Here is a 22,586-nt window from a genome sequence, read left to right as displayed (position 1 = left end):
CTAGGCCAGGGCGTACATCACTGCACATGTATACTACAATAAGTATGAATCATGACATTCAAATAAAATCTCACTTTGTCTACTTGGTTACTCAAACTTATGATGTATATAAATCTATCAGTTACTGATTATTCTAACGTTACTAACACAGTGACACTGCCTCACCATCCAGAGTGACCCTAGATCTCTCTACGCTCCGTAACCTAACTGTAAACACAGAACTGTTCCTGCCAGTTCTGGAATAATATGTAATGCATCCTCATAACACTGTATAAAGAACTTGGGTCATTAGTGGATAGGTTAAAAGAGACTTACAACATTTTGAAAATATTCTGGAGACAATCCTTCAAGGAATAATATTCTGTCTTCCAGTGCTTTCAGTCTGTTGTAAACATCCGACTTGGATCCATCTAAATAATTAAAATATAGTGAAAGAGATATACAGTATAACATTCCATCGAAATAACTAACTACTCAATTGTACAACTGTACAATTATCATGAATATTCAATGCCTTTTAGAAAGTGGTCAAATGTGAAAATGTTATACTTGGGATTACACTTTCTTAATAGTAAAGTACAAATTCTATTACTTTTGGTCACATCCAAGATTCGAACCCACACTTCTTAGATTAAGGCATCTAACTGCCAGCACACAAAGTCACATCTTCCTGACGCAAGGAAGCTAACTGACAATGAAAGTCCAGTTTTCACCCTTGCCAAACTACGCTGGCATTATGGAGTTTTATTTCGGCTGGAGTCCATGCATAGTCATATCAAGCTTGTGAAACAAAATTGCATCCGGTTCATAAACAACAGGAGAGAGACAGAGCTCATAACAGCCACTAGTGGCGCTATGATTGTAGGCTAGCGCTGACTTTGTTGATGCATGTCATCGATCCGAATTGTGTGGATCGATGCTCATGATGTCATTCACAGGATTGTCTGACCCAGACTTGATTATTTACAGACCGCCGTCATATACTGGAATATTGCTGAGTGTGGCGTTAAACAACAAACAAATGATTGAGCCACAAAATTCCAGCCTAGTTTGGCAAAGGTGGGAACTGGACTTTTACTGGAGTCAGTTTACTCCCTTGTCTCGGGAAGATGGCCAAGTCACTGAGCGAACTCACACAGCCAGCGATGCTTCCACAAATATGGGAAACGATTAAATTGGCTCCCATGGCCGAAAGCTATGAATACACAATGCCTATTAGAAAATGGTCAAATGTAACAAAGTATATGATCATAAGTACCAGTTGCCAGACATCAGTTCTTGTGGAAGTGTTGGTGTACTATTAAGGAGGTGTAATCCCAAATATAACAAGTAGTGCAGTTATCAGTGATAACAGATAGAACTGCATGCAATAATAAATTAACTAATTAATTATTACTACCTGTTGACGGTAAATTTAAGTGAGCTTCAACATTCTTTATCCTTTCATCAAGGCCACATGACTGGGACTTCAGGTTCACATCCAGTCTGTGTCGGGGTCCTTCTGGCCTTAGTCTTGTCTGTGGTCCATATGGATTGACAACTCGAGATATCTTGATGTGACTCTTGCACCCTGCACGTGGCACAAACACAGCATCCGTCCTGGCACAAGAAGACTCAACCTCTACAATACAGGAAGACAAGGAAAAAACTGACGATAGATGCCATTGTATGTTTGTTGCTTAATGATGCACTCGGCAATATTCACTCTACATGAGAGCGTTTTGTAAATAATCAAGACAATCTGGTAACTGACATCATGAGCATCGATCTTCGCAATTGGGATGCCATGACATGCATCAAGCAAGTCAGTGAGTCAACTACCCTCTTCCCTAAGTCGTCTCTTACAACAAGCATGGGTTGCTGATTACCAATTGTAGCCGGAATTTTCATGGGTTCACGGGATGCCATTGAGAATATTTAGTCCATCTTACATCACACTGTGAAGAATTATTTTACATAGCATGAAGGTGTATAATGCACATGAACAACTGGTGTGTAGAGGAACAATATATGAAGGGCACAATACCTAGCATGACACACTATCCTGAACAGATCAGGGGAGACAAGCGAATCTGACCACTGTTGATTGTTGAACACAATCAACATCATAACATTTTGTAATGGATTCGTTAGCATGTTTTCTGAGAGTCGGATGTTGCATGAAAGGACAACTTTGAATGGCTGACCTGTCTCAAAGCGGATGACACTACAGAACTCCCGGTTATTCTGCTGGTTCACCTCGCTCTGCTTCTTCTCGATGAACGCACACATCCTCCTCTCAACCTGGGCTCAACAGAAGGACACACTCAGCTTATTAACAGCTGTACAGGGAGACTCCCTGCTCATGAACAGCTGTACAGTGAGACTCCCTGCTCATCAACAGCTGTACAGTGAGACTCCCTGCTCATCAACAGCTGTACAGTGAGACTCCCTGCTCATCAACAGCTGTACAGTGAGACTCCCTGCTCATCAACAGCTGTACAGGGAGACTCCCTGCTCATGAACAGCTGTACAGTGAGACTCCCTGCTCATAAACAGCTGTACAGGGAGACTCCCTGCTCATCAACAGCTGTACAGGGAGACTCCCTGCTCATCAACACCTGTACCTGCTCATCAACTTCTTAAGAAGTAGACACAAACGCTGTGTTAGATATAAAATGTATTCACCATGTTCACCTGATGAAGGGGCAAGAAGTAGCTCTGAAACGCCGCACAGAGAATTAAAGAAGTTGCTATCCATAAAAAAGTGTCATGTATTCATATAAAATGTGTTTGCTAAAAAACATTTGCATCTATTTATAAGACATCTGTCCTTGGGAATAATCCGTATTATGTTTAAATCAGAAAGTCAGAGTCATATTAAGTGATTACAGAGTGAAACCACATGAAACAGATGGCGACAATATTGAAGTGCAGAACACAAACTTCTGCCCTGGATGCCTTGATCTGCACATTAAGGGGGCTGATCGTTGTTACATTTACAGACAGTACGTCAGTCTTTCTACATTCACTCTTTGACAGAGGGACTGATTCTGACATATCCGAGCCAGTGCCTGTAACCATGGAAACAACAGGTGGATCTGTAAGTGTAGTTCCTGCAGCAGGATCCGACACTAGAACTGGACTTTCCAAGGTTGCTGTTCCTCGTGAGACTTCTATTTCCATGTCTTTGTTTGCCTCCTCTGTTCTATCTTCTTTATCCTGCTTTATCTTGTTTGCGAGTTGTACATGGAGTGTCTGAAAATGAAGTCAAACTTAAAAGAGGTATCAATTCAATGCTTTGTAAAACCTTGTGCGACAATATGAGTGTTGCACCATATGGTAAATATTGATAGGAGCCAATAACTGACAACTTTGAATGATCATCATTTACATTGCATAGCGTCCTCAGGCCATTGGTTTCACTCAAGCATGTATATAATGTAACTTTTGTTTAAGTCGAGTCAGTCATTTCAGTGATGGAACATTATATATAAAGATCGTACATATAAGTGAGTATGGTTTAATACTGTTTTGAACATCCAAACATGTCAGGTTGACGCAAGAGAAAAACCTGAAGTGATGCTGGTCTTTGACATCTACTACTTTGGTAAACCCATGAGCCTGTTGCCAAAAACCAAGAAACAGAAAAACCTGGACGCAGAATCATGGGATATTGTTTTATTTCAATCTGTGGTCAATTGACAGTCACTCATACAAATGACTCCATCTCAGGTAGTGTCACCTGTACATGTCATGGACAGCCTCCGTGGTCTGGTGGTAGAGAGTCTGCCAGGTCTGTCATGGACTGCCTCCGTGGTCTGGTGGTAGAGAGTCCGCCAGGTCTGTCATGGACTGCCTCCGTGGTCTGGTGGTAGAGAGTCCGCCAGGTCTGTCATGGACTGCCTCCGTGGTCTGGTGGTAGAGAGTCTGCCAGGTCTGTCATGGACCGCCTCCGTGGTCTGGTGGTAGAGAGTCTGCCAGGTCTGTCATGGACTGCCTCCGTGGTCTGGTGGTAGAGAGTCTGCCAGGTCTGTCATGGACTGCCTCCGTGGTCTAGTAGTAGAGAGTCCGCCAGGTCTGTCATGGACTGCCTCCGTGGTCTGGTGGTAGAGAGTCTGCCAGGTCTGTCATGGACTGCCTCCGTGGTGTGGTGGTAGAGAGTCTGCCAGGTCTGTCATGGACTGCCTCCGTGGTCTGGTGGTAGAGAGTCCGCCAGGAGAGCTGAAGGTCCGGCATTTGATCCCCGGCTACGTCATATCAAAGATGTTAAAAGGTGGTACTTGTTACCCTCCCTGGCGCTCAAATTTAAGGGGCTAAAACAAGGACTGGTCGGCTCGGAGTCAGTATACTGTGTCTGAGTGGGGTATTCAAATTAAACTACAGCATGGTATCTTAGTATCAGTCCGTACTAGAGCAAGCACGCATGTGCACACGCACACACACACACACATACACACATGCATGCACATCACTATATCACATGATATAAGTGCAATAATCTTGGATGCGACATTAAAACCCAATTCACCTCACATCCACGTCTTGATCATGTTATTTGTGGTACACAATATACATGTGAATAGAAATGATTCTCAACTTCAACCAGCCCACCAGCTCTACCCTGTCCTGCAGAGTTTGTGTACAGAGCCTTTGATGATCAAGACCTTGTCGAACATGTAAGCAATACCTGCAACTGGCCCACGAGCTTCCCCACAGACTGCAGTACATCCTCCACGGACAAGCGTGGGTCTCGGGACACCTTCAACAAACTCTTCAAGTCAAAGTCATCACTGACGTCAGGCTGGAAGCAGAAAGGGTAACGTTCTGTCAACCACTTGTGGTAAATAGCACAGCGTTAGAAATTGGCACTAGTCCTATAGTCCTTGCCAAACTGGTAAAGCTATCATAAGGACTTGTAGAAATTTGCCCTTTTTAAGGGTTTTGCTATATGTTATCATTATAAGGACTAGTGGACGAAAACTGTTAGTTTCTAACCCTGTAGCATGGACTTTTATATCGCGTGGTCTTAGAGAGATACTACCAGCTGTAAATAGTGGCCCAATGTTCACGATATATGAAGGCAATATACCAAAAAGAGAGTAAAATCAGTGTCGATATATATTTGTAACAGTATAATGAAAGATGTATTACGAGAGCTACTCAGCTAGTGTTACTGTTGGGGCAAAGAGGTAAATTGTAGCTGATGTTTACAGATTTCTTACATCTGTCATTAAAACGATCACCGTATCAAAGACAATTTACAAACTAAACTGCCTCATTCACATAACGTTTCACTTTCAAACCTGCAGCACTGTCTTTAAAAACACAGACAAACACTCAAGAACTTCTGTCAGGCTACCCATCTTGAAAACTCTAAGGGAGGTAACTCTTCCCAACTCTTGCTTAGATGACGACCACACTACGAAACGAGGGTGCGACAAAACCATTCAACAGATATGTTTACCGATCAGCATAAAGTCGTATTCATTAGGGCTGGGAAAGGTAACTCGGGTTAACTACGGCCTTGCACTTTGTATTAGTAAAATATTTTCATCATCATATCAGATTATAATTTGCAAATTAATTCACATTGTATTGTCTTCATGGTAAAAATATTCAGTTTTCTTTCTTTCATCACTCATCATCAGAATCATTATTGTTTAATCGATATTATTTTTAACAGTATTGCCATGGTTACTGCTGCCAGAGTTTTTACAGCTACGTGAGTATAGTCTAGTCTCATCCTCTCTATTTCAACACTGTTTAGGATCCACAGGCCTACAGCACAATGTATATACACTGTTCAGTAATAGACTGCCTCATGTTACATAAATTTCTTTTGTACAGATGTACATGATACAAATAAACCAGAGCGCATTTGGACACGGGGCACATTGAGAGACGGGGCAAATTGAGAAACGGGGCAAATTGAGAGACAGGGCGCATTTAGAGACAGGGCACATTGAGAGACAGGGCGCATTGAGAAACGCGGCACATTGAGAGACGGGGCACATTGAGAAACGCGGCACATTGAGAAACGCGGCACATTGAGAGACAGGGCGCATTGAGAAACGCGGCACATTGAGAAACGCGGCACATTGAGAGACGGGGCACATTGAGAGACAGGGCGCATTGAGAAACGCGGCACATTGAGAGACGGGGCACATTGAGAACAGGGCGCATTGAGAAACGCGGCACATTGAGAAACGCGGCACATTGAGAGACGGGGCACATTGAGAGACGGGGCACATTGAGAAACGCGGCACATTGAGAGACGGGGCACATTGAGAAACGCGGCACATTGAGAAACGCGGCACATTGAGAGACAGGGCGCATTGAGAAACGCGGCACATTGAGAAACGCGGCACATTGAGAGACGGGGCACATTGAGAGACGGGGCACATTGAGAAACGCGGCACATTGAGAGACGGGGCACATTGAGAAACGCGGCACATTGAGAGACAGGGCGCATTGAGAAACGCGGCACATTGAGAAACGCGGCACATTGAGAGACGGGGCACATTGAGGGACAGGGCACATTGAGAGACATGGCGCATTGAGAGACAGGGCGCATTGAGAGACGGGGCACATTGGGATACAGGGCACATTGAGAAACGGGGCACATTGAGAGACGGGGCGCATTGAGAGACGGGGCACATTGGGAGACGGGGCATATTGAGAGACGGGGCGCATTGAGAGACGGGGCGCATTGAGAAACGGGGCACATTGAGAAACGGGGCACATTGAGAAACGGGGCGCATTGAGAGACGGGGCGCATTGAGAGACATGGCGCATTGAGAGACAGGGCGCATTGAGATTCAGGGCACATTGAGAAAACGGGCACATTGAGAGACATGGCGCATTGAGAGACAGGGCGCATTGAGAGACGGGGCACATTGAGAGACGGGGCACATTGGGAGACGGGGCTCATTGAGAGACAGGGCGCATTAAGAGACAGGGCGCATTGAGAGACGGGGCACATTGGGAGACAGGGCGCATTGAGAAACGGGGCACATTGAGAGACGGGGCACATTGAGAAACGGGGCACATTGAGAGACGGAGCACATTGAGAAACGGGGCACATTGGGAGACGGGGCACATTGAGAGACGGGGCACATTGAGAAACGGGGCACATTGAGAAACGGGGCACATTGAGAAATGGGGCGCATTGAGAAACGGGGCGCATTGAGAAACGGGGCACATTGAGAGACGGGGCACATTCAGAAACGGGGCACATTGAGAGATGGGGCACATTGAGAGACGGGGCACAATGAGAAACGGGGCACATTGAGAAACGGGGCACATTGAGAGACAGGGCGCATTGAGAAACGGGGCACATTGGGAGACGGGGCACATTGAGAGACGGGGCGCATTGAGAGACAGGGCGCATTGAGAAACGGGGCACATTGAGAGACGGGGCACATTGAGAGACTGGGCGCATTGAGAGACGGGGCACATTGAGAGACAGGGCGCATTGAGAAACGGGGCACATTGAGAGACGGGGCACATTGAGAGACTGGGCACATTGAGAGACGGAGCACATTGAGAGACTGGGCACATTGAGAGACGGGGCACATTGGGAGACGGGGCGCATTGAGAAACGGGGCACATTGAGAGACGGGGCACATTGAGAAACGGGGCACATTGAGAGACGGAGCACATTGAGAAACGGGGCACATTGGGAGACGGGGCACATTGAGAGACGGGGCACATTGAGAAACGGGGCACATTGAGAAATGGGGCGCATTGAGAAACGGGGCGCATTGAGAAACAGGGCACATTGAGAGACGGAGGACATTCAGAAACGGGGCACATTGAGAGACGGGGCACATTGAGAAACGGGGCACATTGAGAAACGGGGCACATTGAGAGACGGGGCACATTGAGAGACAGGGCGCATTGAGAAACGGGGCACATTGGGAGACGGGGCACATTGAGAGACGGGGCGCATTGAGAGACAGGGCGCATTGAGAAACGGGGCACATTGAGAGACGGGGCACATTGAGAGACTGGGCACATTGAGAGACGGAGCACATTGAGAGACAGGGCGCATTGAGAGACGGAGCACATTGAGAGACAGGGCACATTGAGAGACTGAGCACATTGAGAGACGTGACGTGGTCAACAAGCAGTGAAATAGAAGCATCAAATAACAAGAATGGTCCCTGGGGCACATTGGGGCGGCAGTGATGCGGCCGGTTGGGACACTGTCCGAATGTGCCCCACATTGATTGAATGAATTAAATTGACAAAATTGTGAATTGTTCATGTAGATAAACGTTGCAATTGTTAAGAAACCTGATGCTAATCTCAAACAAATCTATAGTTTCAGAATCCAGGGAACAGATTTTGGACCTGCTTGAAGACTTTGGTAGTCCTGGAAAAGGGTTCCTCGCAAACTGACGGATATTGTTCTCCACGCATCCTTATAATCTATAGACTTTTCCTACACTAACATTACAGACAAGGAAACTGGTCGGGGGAGACCTAGTCACCACGGTTTTCATTCCACAGCAAGTACTTGACACTGACAGAATCATTTTAGATTGGGAGGAGATTTCTGTTATTCTAGAAAAGGCAGCCAAGCTTACGTCTCTGTATGCTCCATATTCTGTTTTGACTGACTACAGTCTTTGTGAACTTGCATATAACATGGTTTTGTTTTTGTTTGTTTGTTGTTTGAGGCCGCACTCAGCAATCTGGACCAGACAATCCAGTGATTGATATCATGAGCATCGATCCACGCAATTGGAATACGATGACATGCATCAACCAAGTCAGCGAGCCTGACCACCCGAACCCATTAGTCGCTTCTTACGACTAGCATAGTCGCCTTTTACGGCAAGCATGGGTTGCTGAAGACCTATTCTACCCCGGATCTTCACGGGTCTCATATCTCATAACAGACTTCATATCTCTGTTGTGGGAAGCTCTGTTTCTGATCAAAGTATCAGATGCTTTAACGCGTCATGTAAACTACCTGGTTTTATCATCTCAATTAATTAAAAATGTTCGAAACAGGAAAAGAAAAAATGAGAACCAGGTAGAGACGTCAGGTGAGACAACAAAGGAGGGGTTCGTCTTGGCAGTTTTAATCACAGGTATGAATTTCACATGAATGGTATTACTTTTGTGTTTTCATATGCCACAAACCAATGGAATATGTGATATGTCCCTATCAGCCCACCCCTTGACCCTGTGAACCCAGGCTGGGGTAGGTTGGGATATAAAATTAAGGATTTCAATTCTTCAGTATCTCAGGTTTTTGTTGCATTTATTCGCTTTGCAAAAGATAACATTAAAGATTCTCATGAACACTGCGTCTAGTACTTAATTCAAATATAAAAATATGTCAATCTTTGATAAAGTTCTAATACACTAATTTTAGTGAGTGAGTATGGTTTTACGCCGCTTTTAGCAATATTCCAGCAATATCACGGCGGGGGGACACCAGAAATGGGCTTCACACATTGTACCCATTTCGGGAATCGAACCCGGGTCTTCGGCGTGACGAGCGAACGCTTTAACCACTAGGCTACCCGACCGCCCCCACTAATTTTAATAAACATGTCCATGTTTGGGAGACAGGGGCACAGCATGTTTATTAACAGAGAGAGAGAGAGAGAGAGAGAGAGAGAGAGAGAGAGAGAGAGAGAGAGAGAGAGAGAGAGAGAGGGCGGTGTGGGGGTAGCCTAGTGGTTACGCCGAAGACCCGGGTTCGATTCCCGACATGGGTACAATGTGTGAAGCCCATTTCTGGTGTCCCCCGCTAGAATATTGCTAGGATATTGCTAAAAGCGGCGTAAAACTAAACTCATTCACTCACTGAGAATAGAGAAGACATACAAGCAGAACATGATACTCATCTTCAACTCTATCGAGGGTACACAATGAACACGTTCTCGTTCTCCTTGTCATATCAGTATACCGTCCGAAAAGCTCAGTTGAGGAACATCCTGACTTTGACAGAGCATGTGTAAGTGTGCATAACATCGAACAGATACTGCTCTGCGTAACTATCCTCTATGTTGACATGTCAATATGCAGAACCTGTCAATAAACTAAACAATGCGGGTGAAATACGCAAGTATCTCATTCCCTCATTAAATTTTAACTTTACAAAAAATAATCCTAACCAATAGTCTCTCTGACACATGTATGTGGTCTGTTTATAGATGCATAGTTGTAGATGCGTCACACACTGTATGCCGGCGTCCAGCTGTGGGGGTGATGTCAGTGTGGGAGACGTTTGATGTACTTCGCAGAACGCTGTCACGTATGACTCGGTGGAGAGGAAACAACAGTCGTTTCCTCCTTGCCATGTTTAGAACTAAACATGCCGACATGCCCCTACTGTGATACTGCACGGATATGAATCTCGGTGATAAAATTTAATCTGAAACACAGTTTCCTTTGAGTATGAAATATTTGCGTCAACATCTCTTATGCACACAACTTTCAGCATTACCGTATATCCTCTAATACACGCGACATGGTTATATACACAAGTTTCAGACAAACGCCGAGTGTTTAAACCGACATGGAGACAATGAGTCGGCCAGGTCACACACTGTAACAGCCCGATCTCCTGATGTGTCGGGAGTGTGGTAAATAGTCAAGTCTGGACTAGATGGAACCCTGTGGAGTTTATTAACGTATATCAAAGACATGCTACAATACATTCATTTTACATGGAGATTGTGCGTACTAACAGGATGCCTTCTGACATACACCACAGGAAAACACCATCTTCATTAAGATCTGCACACGCATTCCCCACATAGCAGACATAACAAGAATAAATATAGTTTTACGGTGCATATGACACTATTCCAGCACTATCCATCAATATTCCAGCACTATCCATCTATATTCCAGCACTATCCATCAATATTCCAGAACTATTCCAGCACTATCCATCAATATTCCAATACTATTCATCAATATTCCAATACTATTCATCAATATTCCAGCACTATTCATCAATATTCCAGCAGTATCCATCAATATTCCAGCACTATCCATCAATATTCCAGAACTATTCCAGCACTATCCATCAATATTCCAGTACTATCCATCAATATTCCAGCACTATCCATCAATATTCTAGTACTATTCCAGCACTATCCATCAATATTCCAGTGCTATCCATCAATATTCCAGTGCTTTTCATCAATATTCAAGCACTATTCATCAATATTCCAGTACTATTTCAGCACTATCCATCAATATTCCAGAACTATTTCAGCTCAATCCATCAATATCCCAGTACTATTCATCAATATTCCAGTACTATTCATCAATATTCCAGTACCATCCATCAATATTCCAGTACTATCCATCAATATTCCAGTACTATTCATCAATATTCAAGCAGCATTACAATACGTAACCAGCACCATTACAAAAAATCCAAAATTATTCCAGCACTTCCCAACAGTATTCTAGCAATAGTCCAGCAGTTTTCCACAATATTCCAGCAGTTTTCCCGCAGTATTCCACAATATCCCAGCAGTTTTCCCGCAGTATTCCACAATATTCCAGCAATATTCCCGCAGTATTCAAACATTATTCCAGCAATATTCCCGCAGTATTCAAACATTATTCCAGCAGTATCACGACGGTGAACCTCAGGAATGTGCTGGCCATGAGTGGAACACGGAACTTCAGCCTGACGTGCGGACGGCCAGGCAGGGTAGTGAGATAACATTCTTGTGAGTGGAAAACAAGGAAGTGGAAAGACAATGTCTGGAATACCCAACACGGAGTTACCACGTGGTACGTCGCGCTCTGGCCCTTCATACCCGAAAACCATCTGTACAGGATATCTGAGTCCTGCACCATGACCGTGGAATATATTTGTTTTATGAAAAAATAATAATCTAGAAATGCATACAAAAGCAAGTCTAGCCAGCTCAAGCTAGCTCTATTCCACAAATCAGCATAGGGAATTTATTTTATTTTTAGAGTCAAGAAGGATATTGTGTAATATAAGATTTCAGAGACTAAATGTTAGTCTAAGAATATCTGTATATCAAGAAGTATGAAGTATACAAAGAGTTGTCCTCCCCATTCAGATGCTACCGATGCATCATAACAACACACGGTAGGGAGGAGGGAACCACCTGACCAGTCGTCTAAGGCGCCACAATTCGTTGCTTGGCCGAATGCTGTGATCGTGGGTTCGAATGCCAGATTGGCCCAGGCTATGATCTTTAGTTTGTCAACACCATACCCTTCTTCTCGAGTTGCACCACAGCGGTAAACTTCTAACGAACTGTGCGGCGTTGGGTTAGCCGAGTAGTTGAAGTCTTTGCTCCTCACGCCGAAGACCTGGGTGTGAAGACCATGTCCGGTGTCACCAGCCGTCATATTGCTGGAATATTGCTAAAAGCGGCGTAAAACCATACTCGCTCACATCATCACTCACTCTGTTGACCTACATTGATATTACACGGTCCTTCCTCCACACTGAGCTTACACGACAGAACTAGTGTATATTCAATTCAAAACGGCGCTAATCCTAACTCACTCACACCCACGTTGCTACGTAAGAGGTGATAACGGGATCGGGTGGTCAGACTCGCTGACATGGTCGATGTACGTCATCGTATCCCAATTGCATAAATCGATGCTCGTGATATCAATCACTGGAATGTCTGGTCCAGACTCGAATATTTACAGACCGCCGTGATATTGCTGTGTGCAGCGTTACACAACAAACAAACCCACGTTGCTGGGGATACTAAGACTTCAAGTCTAAGATGTTCAGTACCCCTTGTTTCAAATAAAGAGTGAGTGAGTATGGTTTTACGCCGCTTTTAGCAATATTCCAGCAATATCACGGCGGGGAACACCAGAAATGGGCTTCACACATTGTACCCATGTAAGGAATATTAGATTCGCTCATACAACCAAGCCACTGTAATGTGTTTGTTTGGCTAGGCTGTACTGCACTTGTGTTTTCAAGTAATTGGCCCCGCTACACACCGCGGTCTATGAGCTGGGAGGACCTCGGCGCGACAAGCAGGTCTCATCCCAAAAGTCAGCCTGGTGTGTCGTGTTTCAATAGACCCCAAGTGTGTTTATGTCAAATTTCCGAATTAAGCGCTGGAGTAGCTACGCCTCTTCATATACAGCGATAAGGGATTGGAGTGTTCGTTAAATATATCACTTTAATACCAAAGTTTTCCTTAGATGATATACAAAAATAACCAGAGCCAGGTCTTTGACAAAATACAATGATCTGTATAACATATCTGACCATTTATTTTTTATTACAGACATTTTAACATGTAGTAATGGTGTAAGTGGTATCAGAAAAATTCTATCGCATTTATATATATGTTTCGTCATGACTAACTGTCATGATGTCATGATCTGCCTGCATCTTCATCCCCGCTTGCAGCATGCCCTGTACCACGGTTGTCGGGGCTGTACCAGTTAAGCCCTGCGTACAGAGGCGTGTCCGTGCAATCGTGAGTGTTGTGCCATATAAGGAATGCGCGGGACCAGTGTTCTTGCAAGTGACTCGCGGATACCGGCTTCCTATTGCCGGCTATTTAGCGTTACTTCTGTGGAATGTCACAACCAGTCACTATAACTTGCAAAACAATACCATTATTTTCCTATCAACAAGCGACCAAAGTCGAACATTCAATTACAACGGATCTTACACTGATGTCCTGCACAAAAGTACCTGTCCATTACACCCTAACTGTGATATCTGCACGGAGCGGGGTAGAGACAGCGTTCAGTCGCCCGAGATATTCTGTTCATTCTGAGCTTTGAATGAAAGGAAGCTCTTTCACTGCATTTAGAGCGTTAAGAGCACACGAGGTTCATCAAAACTCTTTTCATCTACAATTGCCAGACAATGTCAAGCTCTGGCAAGCGGAGAGTTAGCAAACACAGGACCTTGAAGGTGACCGTGGTGGGAGACAGTCAAGTGGGCAAGACGTGTTTGTTGCTGACTTACGTCACTAAGAAGTACCCAGCATGCGTCCCGGCGTCGTTCGAGTGGCATCTTGGTGAGTAGACGGATACCCAGTCTGATGGGTATGCCATCTGTTGCTCGGTCCTTGGTGTAATGTCTTAAGTCACTGAGTAGACGCGTACCCAGTCTAAGGCTGTCTAGACCCTATGCGTATGTAGACGGATACCCAGTCTGAAGTGGCATGTCATCAGTAGCTCGGTCCTTGGTGTAATGTCTTAAGTCACTGAGTAGACGCGTACCCAGTCTAAGGCTGTCTAGCCCCTATGCGTATGTAGACGGATACCCAGTCTGACGTGGTATGCCATCAGTAGCTCGGTCCTTGGTCTAATATGTTATGTCACTGAGTGAAACGCACCCAGTTTGGGATGTCTAGACACTATGCGTATGTAGACGGATACCCAGTTTGATTTGGTATTCCATCAGTTGCAAGAAGCAAATATGTGGTGACTCATTTGGCCTGAACCCTCTCTCTGTCGGGTGCAGTTCTGTTGTCCAATCATAAACGTATACGTCTGCTGTATCATACACAAGCTGTACTATCAACCCTGATGTTCGGTGTGTTATATGATGTCACGGTTCGATGACCTCACGACAATTTTATGGCTATGATATATGCCTGTGGTTAACGAATGACTGTGGGATATGGCTATGGTGTGTGACTATGGTTTATGGCTATGGTGTATGGCTATGGTATATGACTATGGTATATGGCTATGGTATATGGCTATGGTGTATGACTGTGGTTTATGGCTATGGTATATGGCTATGGTGTATGACTGTGGTTTATGGCTATAATGTATGACTGTGGTGTGTGTCTATGGTATATGACAATGGTGTATGACTATGATGTATAAGTATGGTATATGGCTATTGTGAATAACTATGGTATATGGCTATGGTGTATGACTATGGTATATAGCTATGGTATATTGCTATGGTATATGGCTATGGTATATGAGTATAGTGTATTACTATGGTGTATGACCATGGTATATGACTATGGTATTTGACTATGGTGTATGCCTATGGTGTATGACCATGGTATATGACTATGGTATATGACTATGGTGTATGACTATGGTGTATGACTATGGTATATGACTATGGTATATCGGTATGGTATATGACTATGGTATATGACTATGGTATATGACTATGGTGTATGACTATGATGTATGACTATGGTATATGACTATGGTATATGACTATGGTATATTGCTATGGTATATGACTATAGTGTATGTCTATGGTATATGACTATAGTTTATGACTATGGTATATCGGTATGGTATATGACTATGGTTTATGACTATGGTGTATGACTATGGTATATTGCTATGGTATATAACTATGGTATATGGCTATGGTATGTCGCTATGGTATATGACCATGATATATGACTATGGTATATGGCTATGGTATGTCGCTATGGTATATGACTATGGTATATGGCTATGGTATATGACTGTGGTGTATGACTGTGGTGTATGACCATGGTATATGACTATGGTATATCGCTATAGTGTATGACTGTGGTTTATGGCTATGGTATATGGCTATGGTATATGACTGTGGTATATGGCTATGGTATATGGCATTAGTATGAGACCTTCCATACAAGTTTACCAGGACCAGTCCTGGGTTCGTTATATCCGAACAAGTGCGACCCTGGGCGAGCATGTGTTGAATGAAGACGATAGTTTACCATATTCCTCTCCTGCCCGGATGTTACATCACGTGTGTTGATGTGTGATGCACACCACTAGAATGTCCCATTTAGAAGCTACTCGACCGTTTCCCTTTGCCTTGCTACCACACAATCAGCAAGCTGCCTCTCGCAAGCATATCTCATATGGCAGACGGATGACAGAGGCGTCGATCCATCACGTTGCTTGTATAACAGTTATCCAATTCCCCAAAACAGCTGATATTAAACCAGTGTGATTATGTAGTGGGTCACTCTGTACATTAACGGTTATTAACCACCGACATCAAATGATATGTTAATATGTTGTGCTATAATGTCCCTCTGGCCTTCTCAATTGACAGCCGCCCGCCGATGCTGTGACATTTCCACTGTAGTCGGCCGAGCCCGCCTTGTTTACTTTGGCTAGAACAATTACAACTGCGGCATATTCCACATCAGATCAAGCAGTTAGGGTTTCCACAAAACCAGATTCTCCACCATTTTACAATTTTGATGTCCTTAGAATTTGAAAACAAAGACATCAGTGTTTGGGAGAGCAAACATCAACGCATCGGGCTCGAGCGTTGTTATATAAAAACATCATTTTGGTTTTGAAAACTTACGTGCAATCCCTTGTTAGGCACATTTGAACCTATAACTTTTGTGAAGTTTTTTTTTCTTCTAGACTTAAATTGTATGTGTCGATTCAGAATTCTCAACAAAAATGTTTTTTTGAAAACATCACATTGTACATGATTTAATCATCACCGACATACGAAAATGCTTATAGAGAACGTTTATTTTGTATTACATGATAACAGATCACGTTATGGTGAATCGTGGGAAGCTGGATATCGTACAATAAAACACTGCGGGGACAATAAACCATGAGGGGCGAACAGTACAGTCAGGTCATAAAATGTACAAGCTTTAAAAAGATGTACCCGTATTTTAAAAATGATGACTCCCTGAATAGAATCCGACCTCCGCAATGTCGGACAAGTCCATTTTATGAACAGGCGGGTTTGGTATTGGTATTTTCCGCATATTCTCAAAATCCTCACGTCGATTATCTGTACCTTTTCTCCTTATACCGATTACCATGCCTCTCCCACTTCTGCATGCGGTCGTTCGACGCTTATCTGCTTACCCCAACTACATCTATTGGGAACAACTCACTTGATACTTCCCTCTCAAAAATGTCGTCCAATATATGACGTCATCAAGTTGCGAGCGCATAATCAAATCTCCAAAAATGACGTCATGAGAGAACAATGTTTTATCGCGAAATAAACCACGCTTCGTTCTTCATCGTTCTTTGCGATTTACAGCGTAGCTATCTGATATATATACCTGTATAAACATGATAAAGGATGTTTCTACGGGAACTTATCTTCACAGTTGCAATAGATATCAATAATCCTTCAAAACTAATGAATACACGTTCAATATATGTAATATGTAGGCCCCAACTTTCACTCTCCTCAAACCGATGAAGTTTTACATTTCCATTCGTGACCAACACGTGCCATTCCGGGACAAGCCGAAGGCCCCCCTCCTATAAGTTACGGACATATGAGAGTGGTGACGAGTGCCTCAATTCAACAGCTGATATACCCTTATATGACACTTCCGTTTCTTGTTCCAGCTGGAACCGGTTTCAACCAGAGCACCTACCCCAACATCCAGGTGGACGGACAACGTTACGATCTGGACTTCACCGACACGCTGGGACTGGTGAGTGCCACGGACATCCCCTCAACCCCTTGTCATAAACCCCAAATCGAGCCTTAGATTTGCAGGGTGCTGTTGGTTATATAGAATGGTTGACCCGTTAGCTGAAGTCGTCATGGTCCCGAACGCCAACACGTTAGATCTGTGTCTGAGAGCGAGTGTCAGTTTCACTCGCCTGCACAGCTCAAAATCCTCACATGCCTTTGTTTATTTTGAAAAAGAAAAGTAAGACGCAGATGACTTTTTTAAAACTCTTCAAGAAAACATATGATATTACATTACATGAAGGATAGGCCCCTCTCTCACGACACGCACTTACTCTTAGTGACATCATCCGTGGGCTGCCTGCCACCCAAATTGGCGCCCTTGGTGAATGTTGTTTTAAACCGCGTCATCCAAGCTATATTACGACGCCCTGTAAATATTTGAGTCAGGGCCAGACAGCCCGCTGTTGGATAACATGATCAACGGATCAAGCTACAGACCCTGACCAACCAATCCCCAATTTAGTCTGCTCTTAGGGCAAGCACTAGGTTCTGGGGACGTAATCTGACCCCGACCAAGGATACCCTCGACATATGATCATTGTTCTTTTAAAAATGATATTCTTTTGGGAAACGCAATTTATATTTATATTCTTTAAGTAAATGATACAGATTATGTAGCATCCTTTGCTGTATCGGGTTTCTTGTCTTTTGTAGGACAGCTCCTTGTCTCTACGGTTGCTGGAGTACATGACCACTGACGTGTTTGTCGTCTGCTTCGACATTTCCTGTCCAGAATCCTTTGAAAATGTGCGGGAAAAATGGATGCCGGAAATCCGGTCTGCCCAGCCTGAGATCCCAATAATTGTCGTTGGCACCAAACTTGACCTCCGGAACAATTCTGTCGTCAAGTCGGGCTTAGCAGAGATCGGTAAAAAGCCCGTGCTCCACGAGGAAGGTCAGAGGTTGGCACGTGAATTGAAGGTCGTGGACTATGTGGAGTGTTCATCTCTCAATAACGATGGCGTCAGGTCGGTGTTTCTCACAGCAGCGCACGCAGCTTGTATGACAAAGAAAAGCCGCGTTGGTGGAGGTCACAATGTGCCAGAGAAAGACTGTTGTAGATGTGTGATACTATGAAATAGATTGTCCACTGATTCTGTTACATTATCAAGAAACGACACATAAAATAGTGACATTCAACAGCCCTTCCTGGTAAGGAGGAAGTTGACCCCACGACCCTGCCGCTGCAAGGTCAATGACGTGTAAATACAATTAGATGATTGAGGATCGGTGTCTGGATTGGCTTCCAGGATCTGTGTCTGGGCCTGCTTCCAGGATGAGGAGCTGGATTTGCTTCCAGGAGCTCCCTCTGTTTCAAACTGAACCTTCATTGTAGATCACTTCGGTATAAATGAATTCCTAACACCAGTTCGTAATATCCGAAGTACAATGTATCAACCTTTTGCATGTAATGCTGGACTGCAGCAGTTTACGGTTTATTATATATATATGGTATTAGATACCCTTCATCAAACAAACATTCAAAATGCAACAAGTTGAAACATTGTTCCAAAATGTTGCAAAATAGGTCTTACGCATTGATTTTATCAAGTGTATTTTTATCTGGTGTGACGCCGACGACTCGGTAACCTGCGTCAGTATCGACGTCATTGTAACCTGTCAGTATCGATGTAACTTGTATCAGTATCGACGTCACTGTCACCTGTGTTAGTATCGACGTCACTGTCACCCGTCCCAGTATCGACGTCACTGTCACCTGTGTTTGTATCGATGTCACTGTAACCTGTATCAGTATCGACATCACTGTCACCCGTCCCAGTATCGACGTCACTGTCACCTGTGTGTGTATCGACGTCACTGTCACCTGTGTCAGTATCGACGTCACTGTCACCTGTCCCAGTATCGACGTCACTGTCACTTGTGTTTGTATCGACGTCACTGTCACCTGTGTTAGTATCGACGTCACTGCCACCTGTGCTAGTATCGACGTCACTGTAACATGTGCTAGTATCGACGTCACTGTCATCTGTTTTACTATCGACGTCACTGTCACCTGTGCTAGTATCGACGTCACTGTCATCTGTGCTAGTATCGACGTCACTCTAACATGTGCTAGTATCGACGTCACTGTCACCTGTTTTAGTATCGACGTCACTGTCACCTGTTTTGGTATCGACGTCACTGTCATCTGTTTTAGTATCGACGTCACTGCCACCTGTGCTAGTATCGACGTCACTGTAACATGTGCTAGTATCGACGTCACTGTCATCTGTTTTACTATCGACGTCACTGTCACCTGTGCTAGTATCGACGTCACTGTCATCTGTGCTAGTATCGACGTCACTGTAACATGTGCTAGTATCGACGTCACTGTCACCTGTTTTGGTATCGACGTCACTGTCATCTGTTTTAGTATCGACGTCACTGTCATCTGTTTTAGTATCGACGTCACTGTCACCTGTGCTAGTATCGACGTCACTGCCACCTGTCCCAGTATCGACGTCACTGTAACCTGTGCTAGTATCGACGTCACTGTCATCTGTTTTAGTATCGACGTCACTGTCATCTGTTTTAGTATCGACGTCACTGTAACATGTTTTAGTATCGACGTCACTGTCACCTGTGCTAGTATCGACGTCACTGTCACCTGTGCTAGTATCGACGTCACTGTCATCTGTTTTAGTATCGACGTCACTGTAACATGTTTTAGTATCGACGTCACTGTCACCTGTGCTAGTATCGACGCCACTGTCACCTGTGCTAGTATCGACGTCACTGTCATCTGTTTTAGTATCGACGTCACTGTCATCTGTTTTAGTATCGACATCACTGTAACATGTTTTAGTATCGACGTCACTGTCACCTGTTTTAGTATCGACGTCACTGTAACATGTTTTAGTATCGACGTCACTGTCACCCGTTTTAGTATCGACGTCACTGTCACCTGTATCAGTATCGACGTCACTGTCACCTGTTTTAGTATCGACGTCATTGCCACCTGTTTTAGTATCGACGTCATTGTCACCTGTGCTAGTATCGACGTCATTGTAACATGTTTTAGTATCGACGTCCCTGTAACATGTTTTAGTATCGACGTCACTGTAACATGTTTTAGTATCGACGTCACTGTCACCTGTGTCAGTATCGACGTCACTGTCACCTGTTTTAGTATCGTCTATGATTAAACCATGAAGGGTTTCTGCCTTCTGTATTTGTTCTTTACACGTGATGAGTGAACGACCTGTGTTGTGTTACAGTCATCACCTGCATTTGAGAGACATGACTAATATATCAGGGACAGATACGACGGTATGATAGATATAGCAGGACTGATATATATTACAGCGGTATGACAGATATAGCACGACCGTCCGATAGTTCCATCACGACGGTATGACAAAAATACCACAGCTGTAACAAATGTTATATTTGGGACAACACTTAGTAAAGTACAGATTCTCGTACCTGTTTTGGGTTGAGTCCCGGCCGGGATTCGAACCAACACAGCCAGAGTGAGGCACCTAACCACAGATTAGTTGGTGGTAATCGCCTGAGTGGGTTAGATCGCTGGCTTTGTGTGCTGGCGATTAGGTGCCTCACTAGTCTGGCAGTTAGGGTTCGAATCCTAGACGGGACTCAACCAAAAACAGTACTAGAATCTGTACTTTACTTACAAAGTGTTATCCCAAATATAACATTTGTTACATTTGACCACTTTTGAAATGGCATTGGGTGTTCATATCACAGGTGTCCGACAGATATTTCACAGCGGTATGACACATATATCACGGTGGTATGACAGTTATATCATGGTTGTATGACAGGTATACCACGACTGTCCGAAGGATATAGCACGGCGGTATGAGAGATATATCACAACGGTATGACAGGTATATCACAGTTGTATGACAGGTATATCACGGCGGTATGACAGGTATATCACGACGGTATGGCAGGTATATCACGAATGTATGAGAGGTATATCACGAAGGTATGACAGAAATATCACGGCGGTATGACAGGTATATCATGGCTGTATGACAGGTATATCACGACGGTATGACAGGTATATCACGACGGTATGACAGATATATCACGACAGTATGACAGGTATATCATGGCTGTATGACATATATCACGGCTGTATGACAGGTAAATCATGGCTGTATGACAGGTATATCACGACGGTATGACAGTTATATCACGACGGTATGACAGATATAAACCACGACGGTATGACAGGTATATCACGACGGTATGACAGATATATACCACGACGGTATGACAGATATATCATGGCTGTATGACAGGTATATCACGACGGTATGACAGATATATCACGGCTGTATGACAGGTATATCATGGCTGTATGACAGGTATATCACGACGGTATGACAGGTATATCACGACGGTATGACATATATATCACGACAGTATGACAGATATATCACGACGGTATGACAGATATATCACGACGGTATGACAGATATATCACGGCTGTATGACAGGTATATCACGGCGGTATGACAAATATATCGCGACGGTATGACAGATATATCACGGCTGTATGACAGGTATATCATGGCTGTATGACAGGTATATCACGACGGTATGACAGATATATCATGACGGCATGACATATATCACGACGGTATAACAGGTATATCACGACGGTATGACAGATATATCATGGCGGCATGACATATATCACGACGGTATAACAGGTATATCCCGACGGTATGACAGATATATCATGACGGCATGACATATATCACGACGGTATAACAGGTATATCACGACGGTATGACAGATATATCATGGCGGCATGACATATATCACGACGGTATAACAGGTATATCCCGACGGTATGACAGATATATCATGACGGCATGACATATATCCCGACGGTATGACAGGTATATCACGGCGGGATGACAAATATGAAGCCATCACTTAGTTTCATTCAGTTTACAATCTTTACCAACACATGTCTTGCAGCGGTATTGGACTTAGCCTTCTCTAGGGCCTATCTACGCCCCTCCCTGCCGCTGTGATGTGTCTGGGGTACTCCGCCCTACAGTGTATACATGAGAACAAGATGAGGGTACAGAGTCTGCTTACACGGATGATGGTGTTTAGATGTCAGTATAGCAACATGCTGCTCGGCTCCCTGCTTAGT

General features: G+C 44.1%; 2 protein-coding genes across 3 annotated transcripts in view; one reads left to right on the top strand and one right to left on the bottom strand.

The window, feature by feature from the left end:
- LOC124140657 (MAP3K12-binding inhibitory protein 1-like) overlaps positions 1-22,586 on the bottom strand; it is a 33,560-nt gene that overhangs the window by 1,127 nt on the left and 9,847 nt on the right. Inside the window, exons 1-6 of one of the 2 annotated variants that reach the window (XM_046508340.2) lie at positions 5,286-5,390; positions 4,670-4,783; positions 2,926-3,237; positions 2,187-2,283; positions 1,400-1,621; positions 316-410 (exon numbers count right to left, since the gene is read on the bottom strand). In XM_046508340.2, the coding sequence (XP_046364296.2) occupies positions 316-410; positions 1,400-1,621; positions 2,187-2,283; positions 2,926-3,237; positions 4,670-4,783; positions 5,286-5,345 (900 nt within the window). In that variant the 5' untranslated portion in view covers positions 5,346-5,390. Of the gene's footprint in view, positions 1-315; positions 411-1,399; positions 1,622-2,186; positions 2,284-2,925; positions 3,238-4,669; positions 4,784-5,285; positions 5,391-22,586 lie in introns of those variants that run through there. The other variant, XM_046508339.2, reaches the window with a different exon arrangement.
- Positions 13,469-20,605, top strand: LOC124140660 (cell division control protein 42-like). Its single transcript, XM_046508344.2, has 3 exons — positions 13,469-14,012; positions 17,314-17,402; positions 18,101-20,605. Exons 1-3 carry the CDS (start codon positions 13,859-13,861, stop codon positions 18,521-18,523), a joined length of 666 nt encoding a protein of 221 aa, XP_046364300.2. The 5' UTR covers positions 13,469-13,858; the 3' UTR covers positions 18,524-20,605.

This window comes from Haliotis rufescens, unplaced genomic scaffold, assembly GCF_023055435.1.
Source record: "Haliotis rufescens isolate VD_foot unplaced genomic scaffold, xgHalRufe1.0.p SCAF_51, whole genome shotgun sequence".
In the NCBI taxonomy this organism is placed as follows: Eukaryota; Metazoa; Mollusca; class Gastropoda; order Lepetellida; family Haliotidae; genus Haliotis; species Haliotis rufescens.
This window is presented reverse-complemented; position numbering and strand designations above follow the sequence as displayed.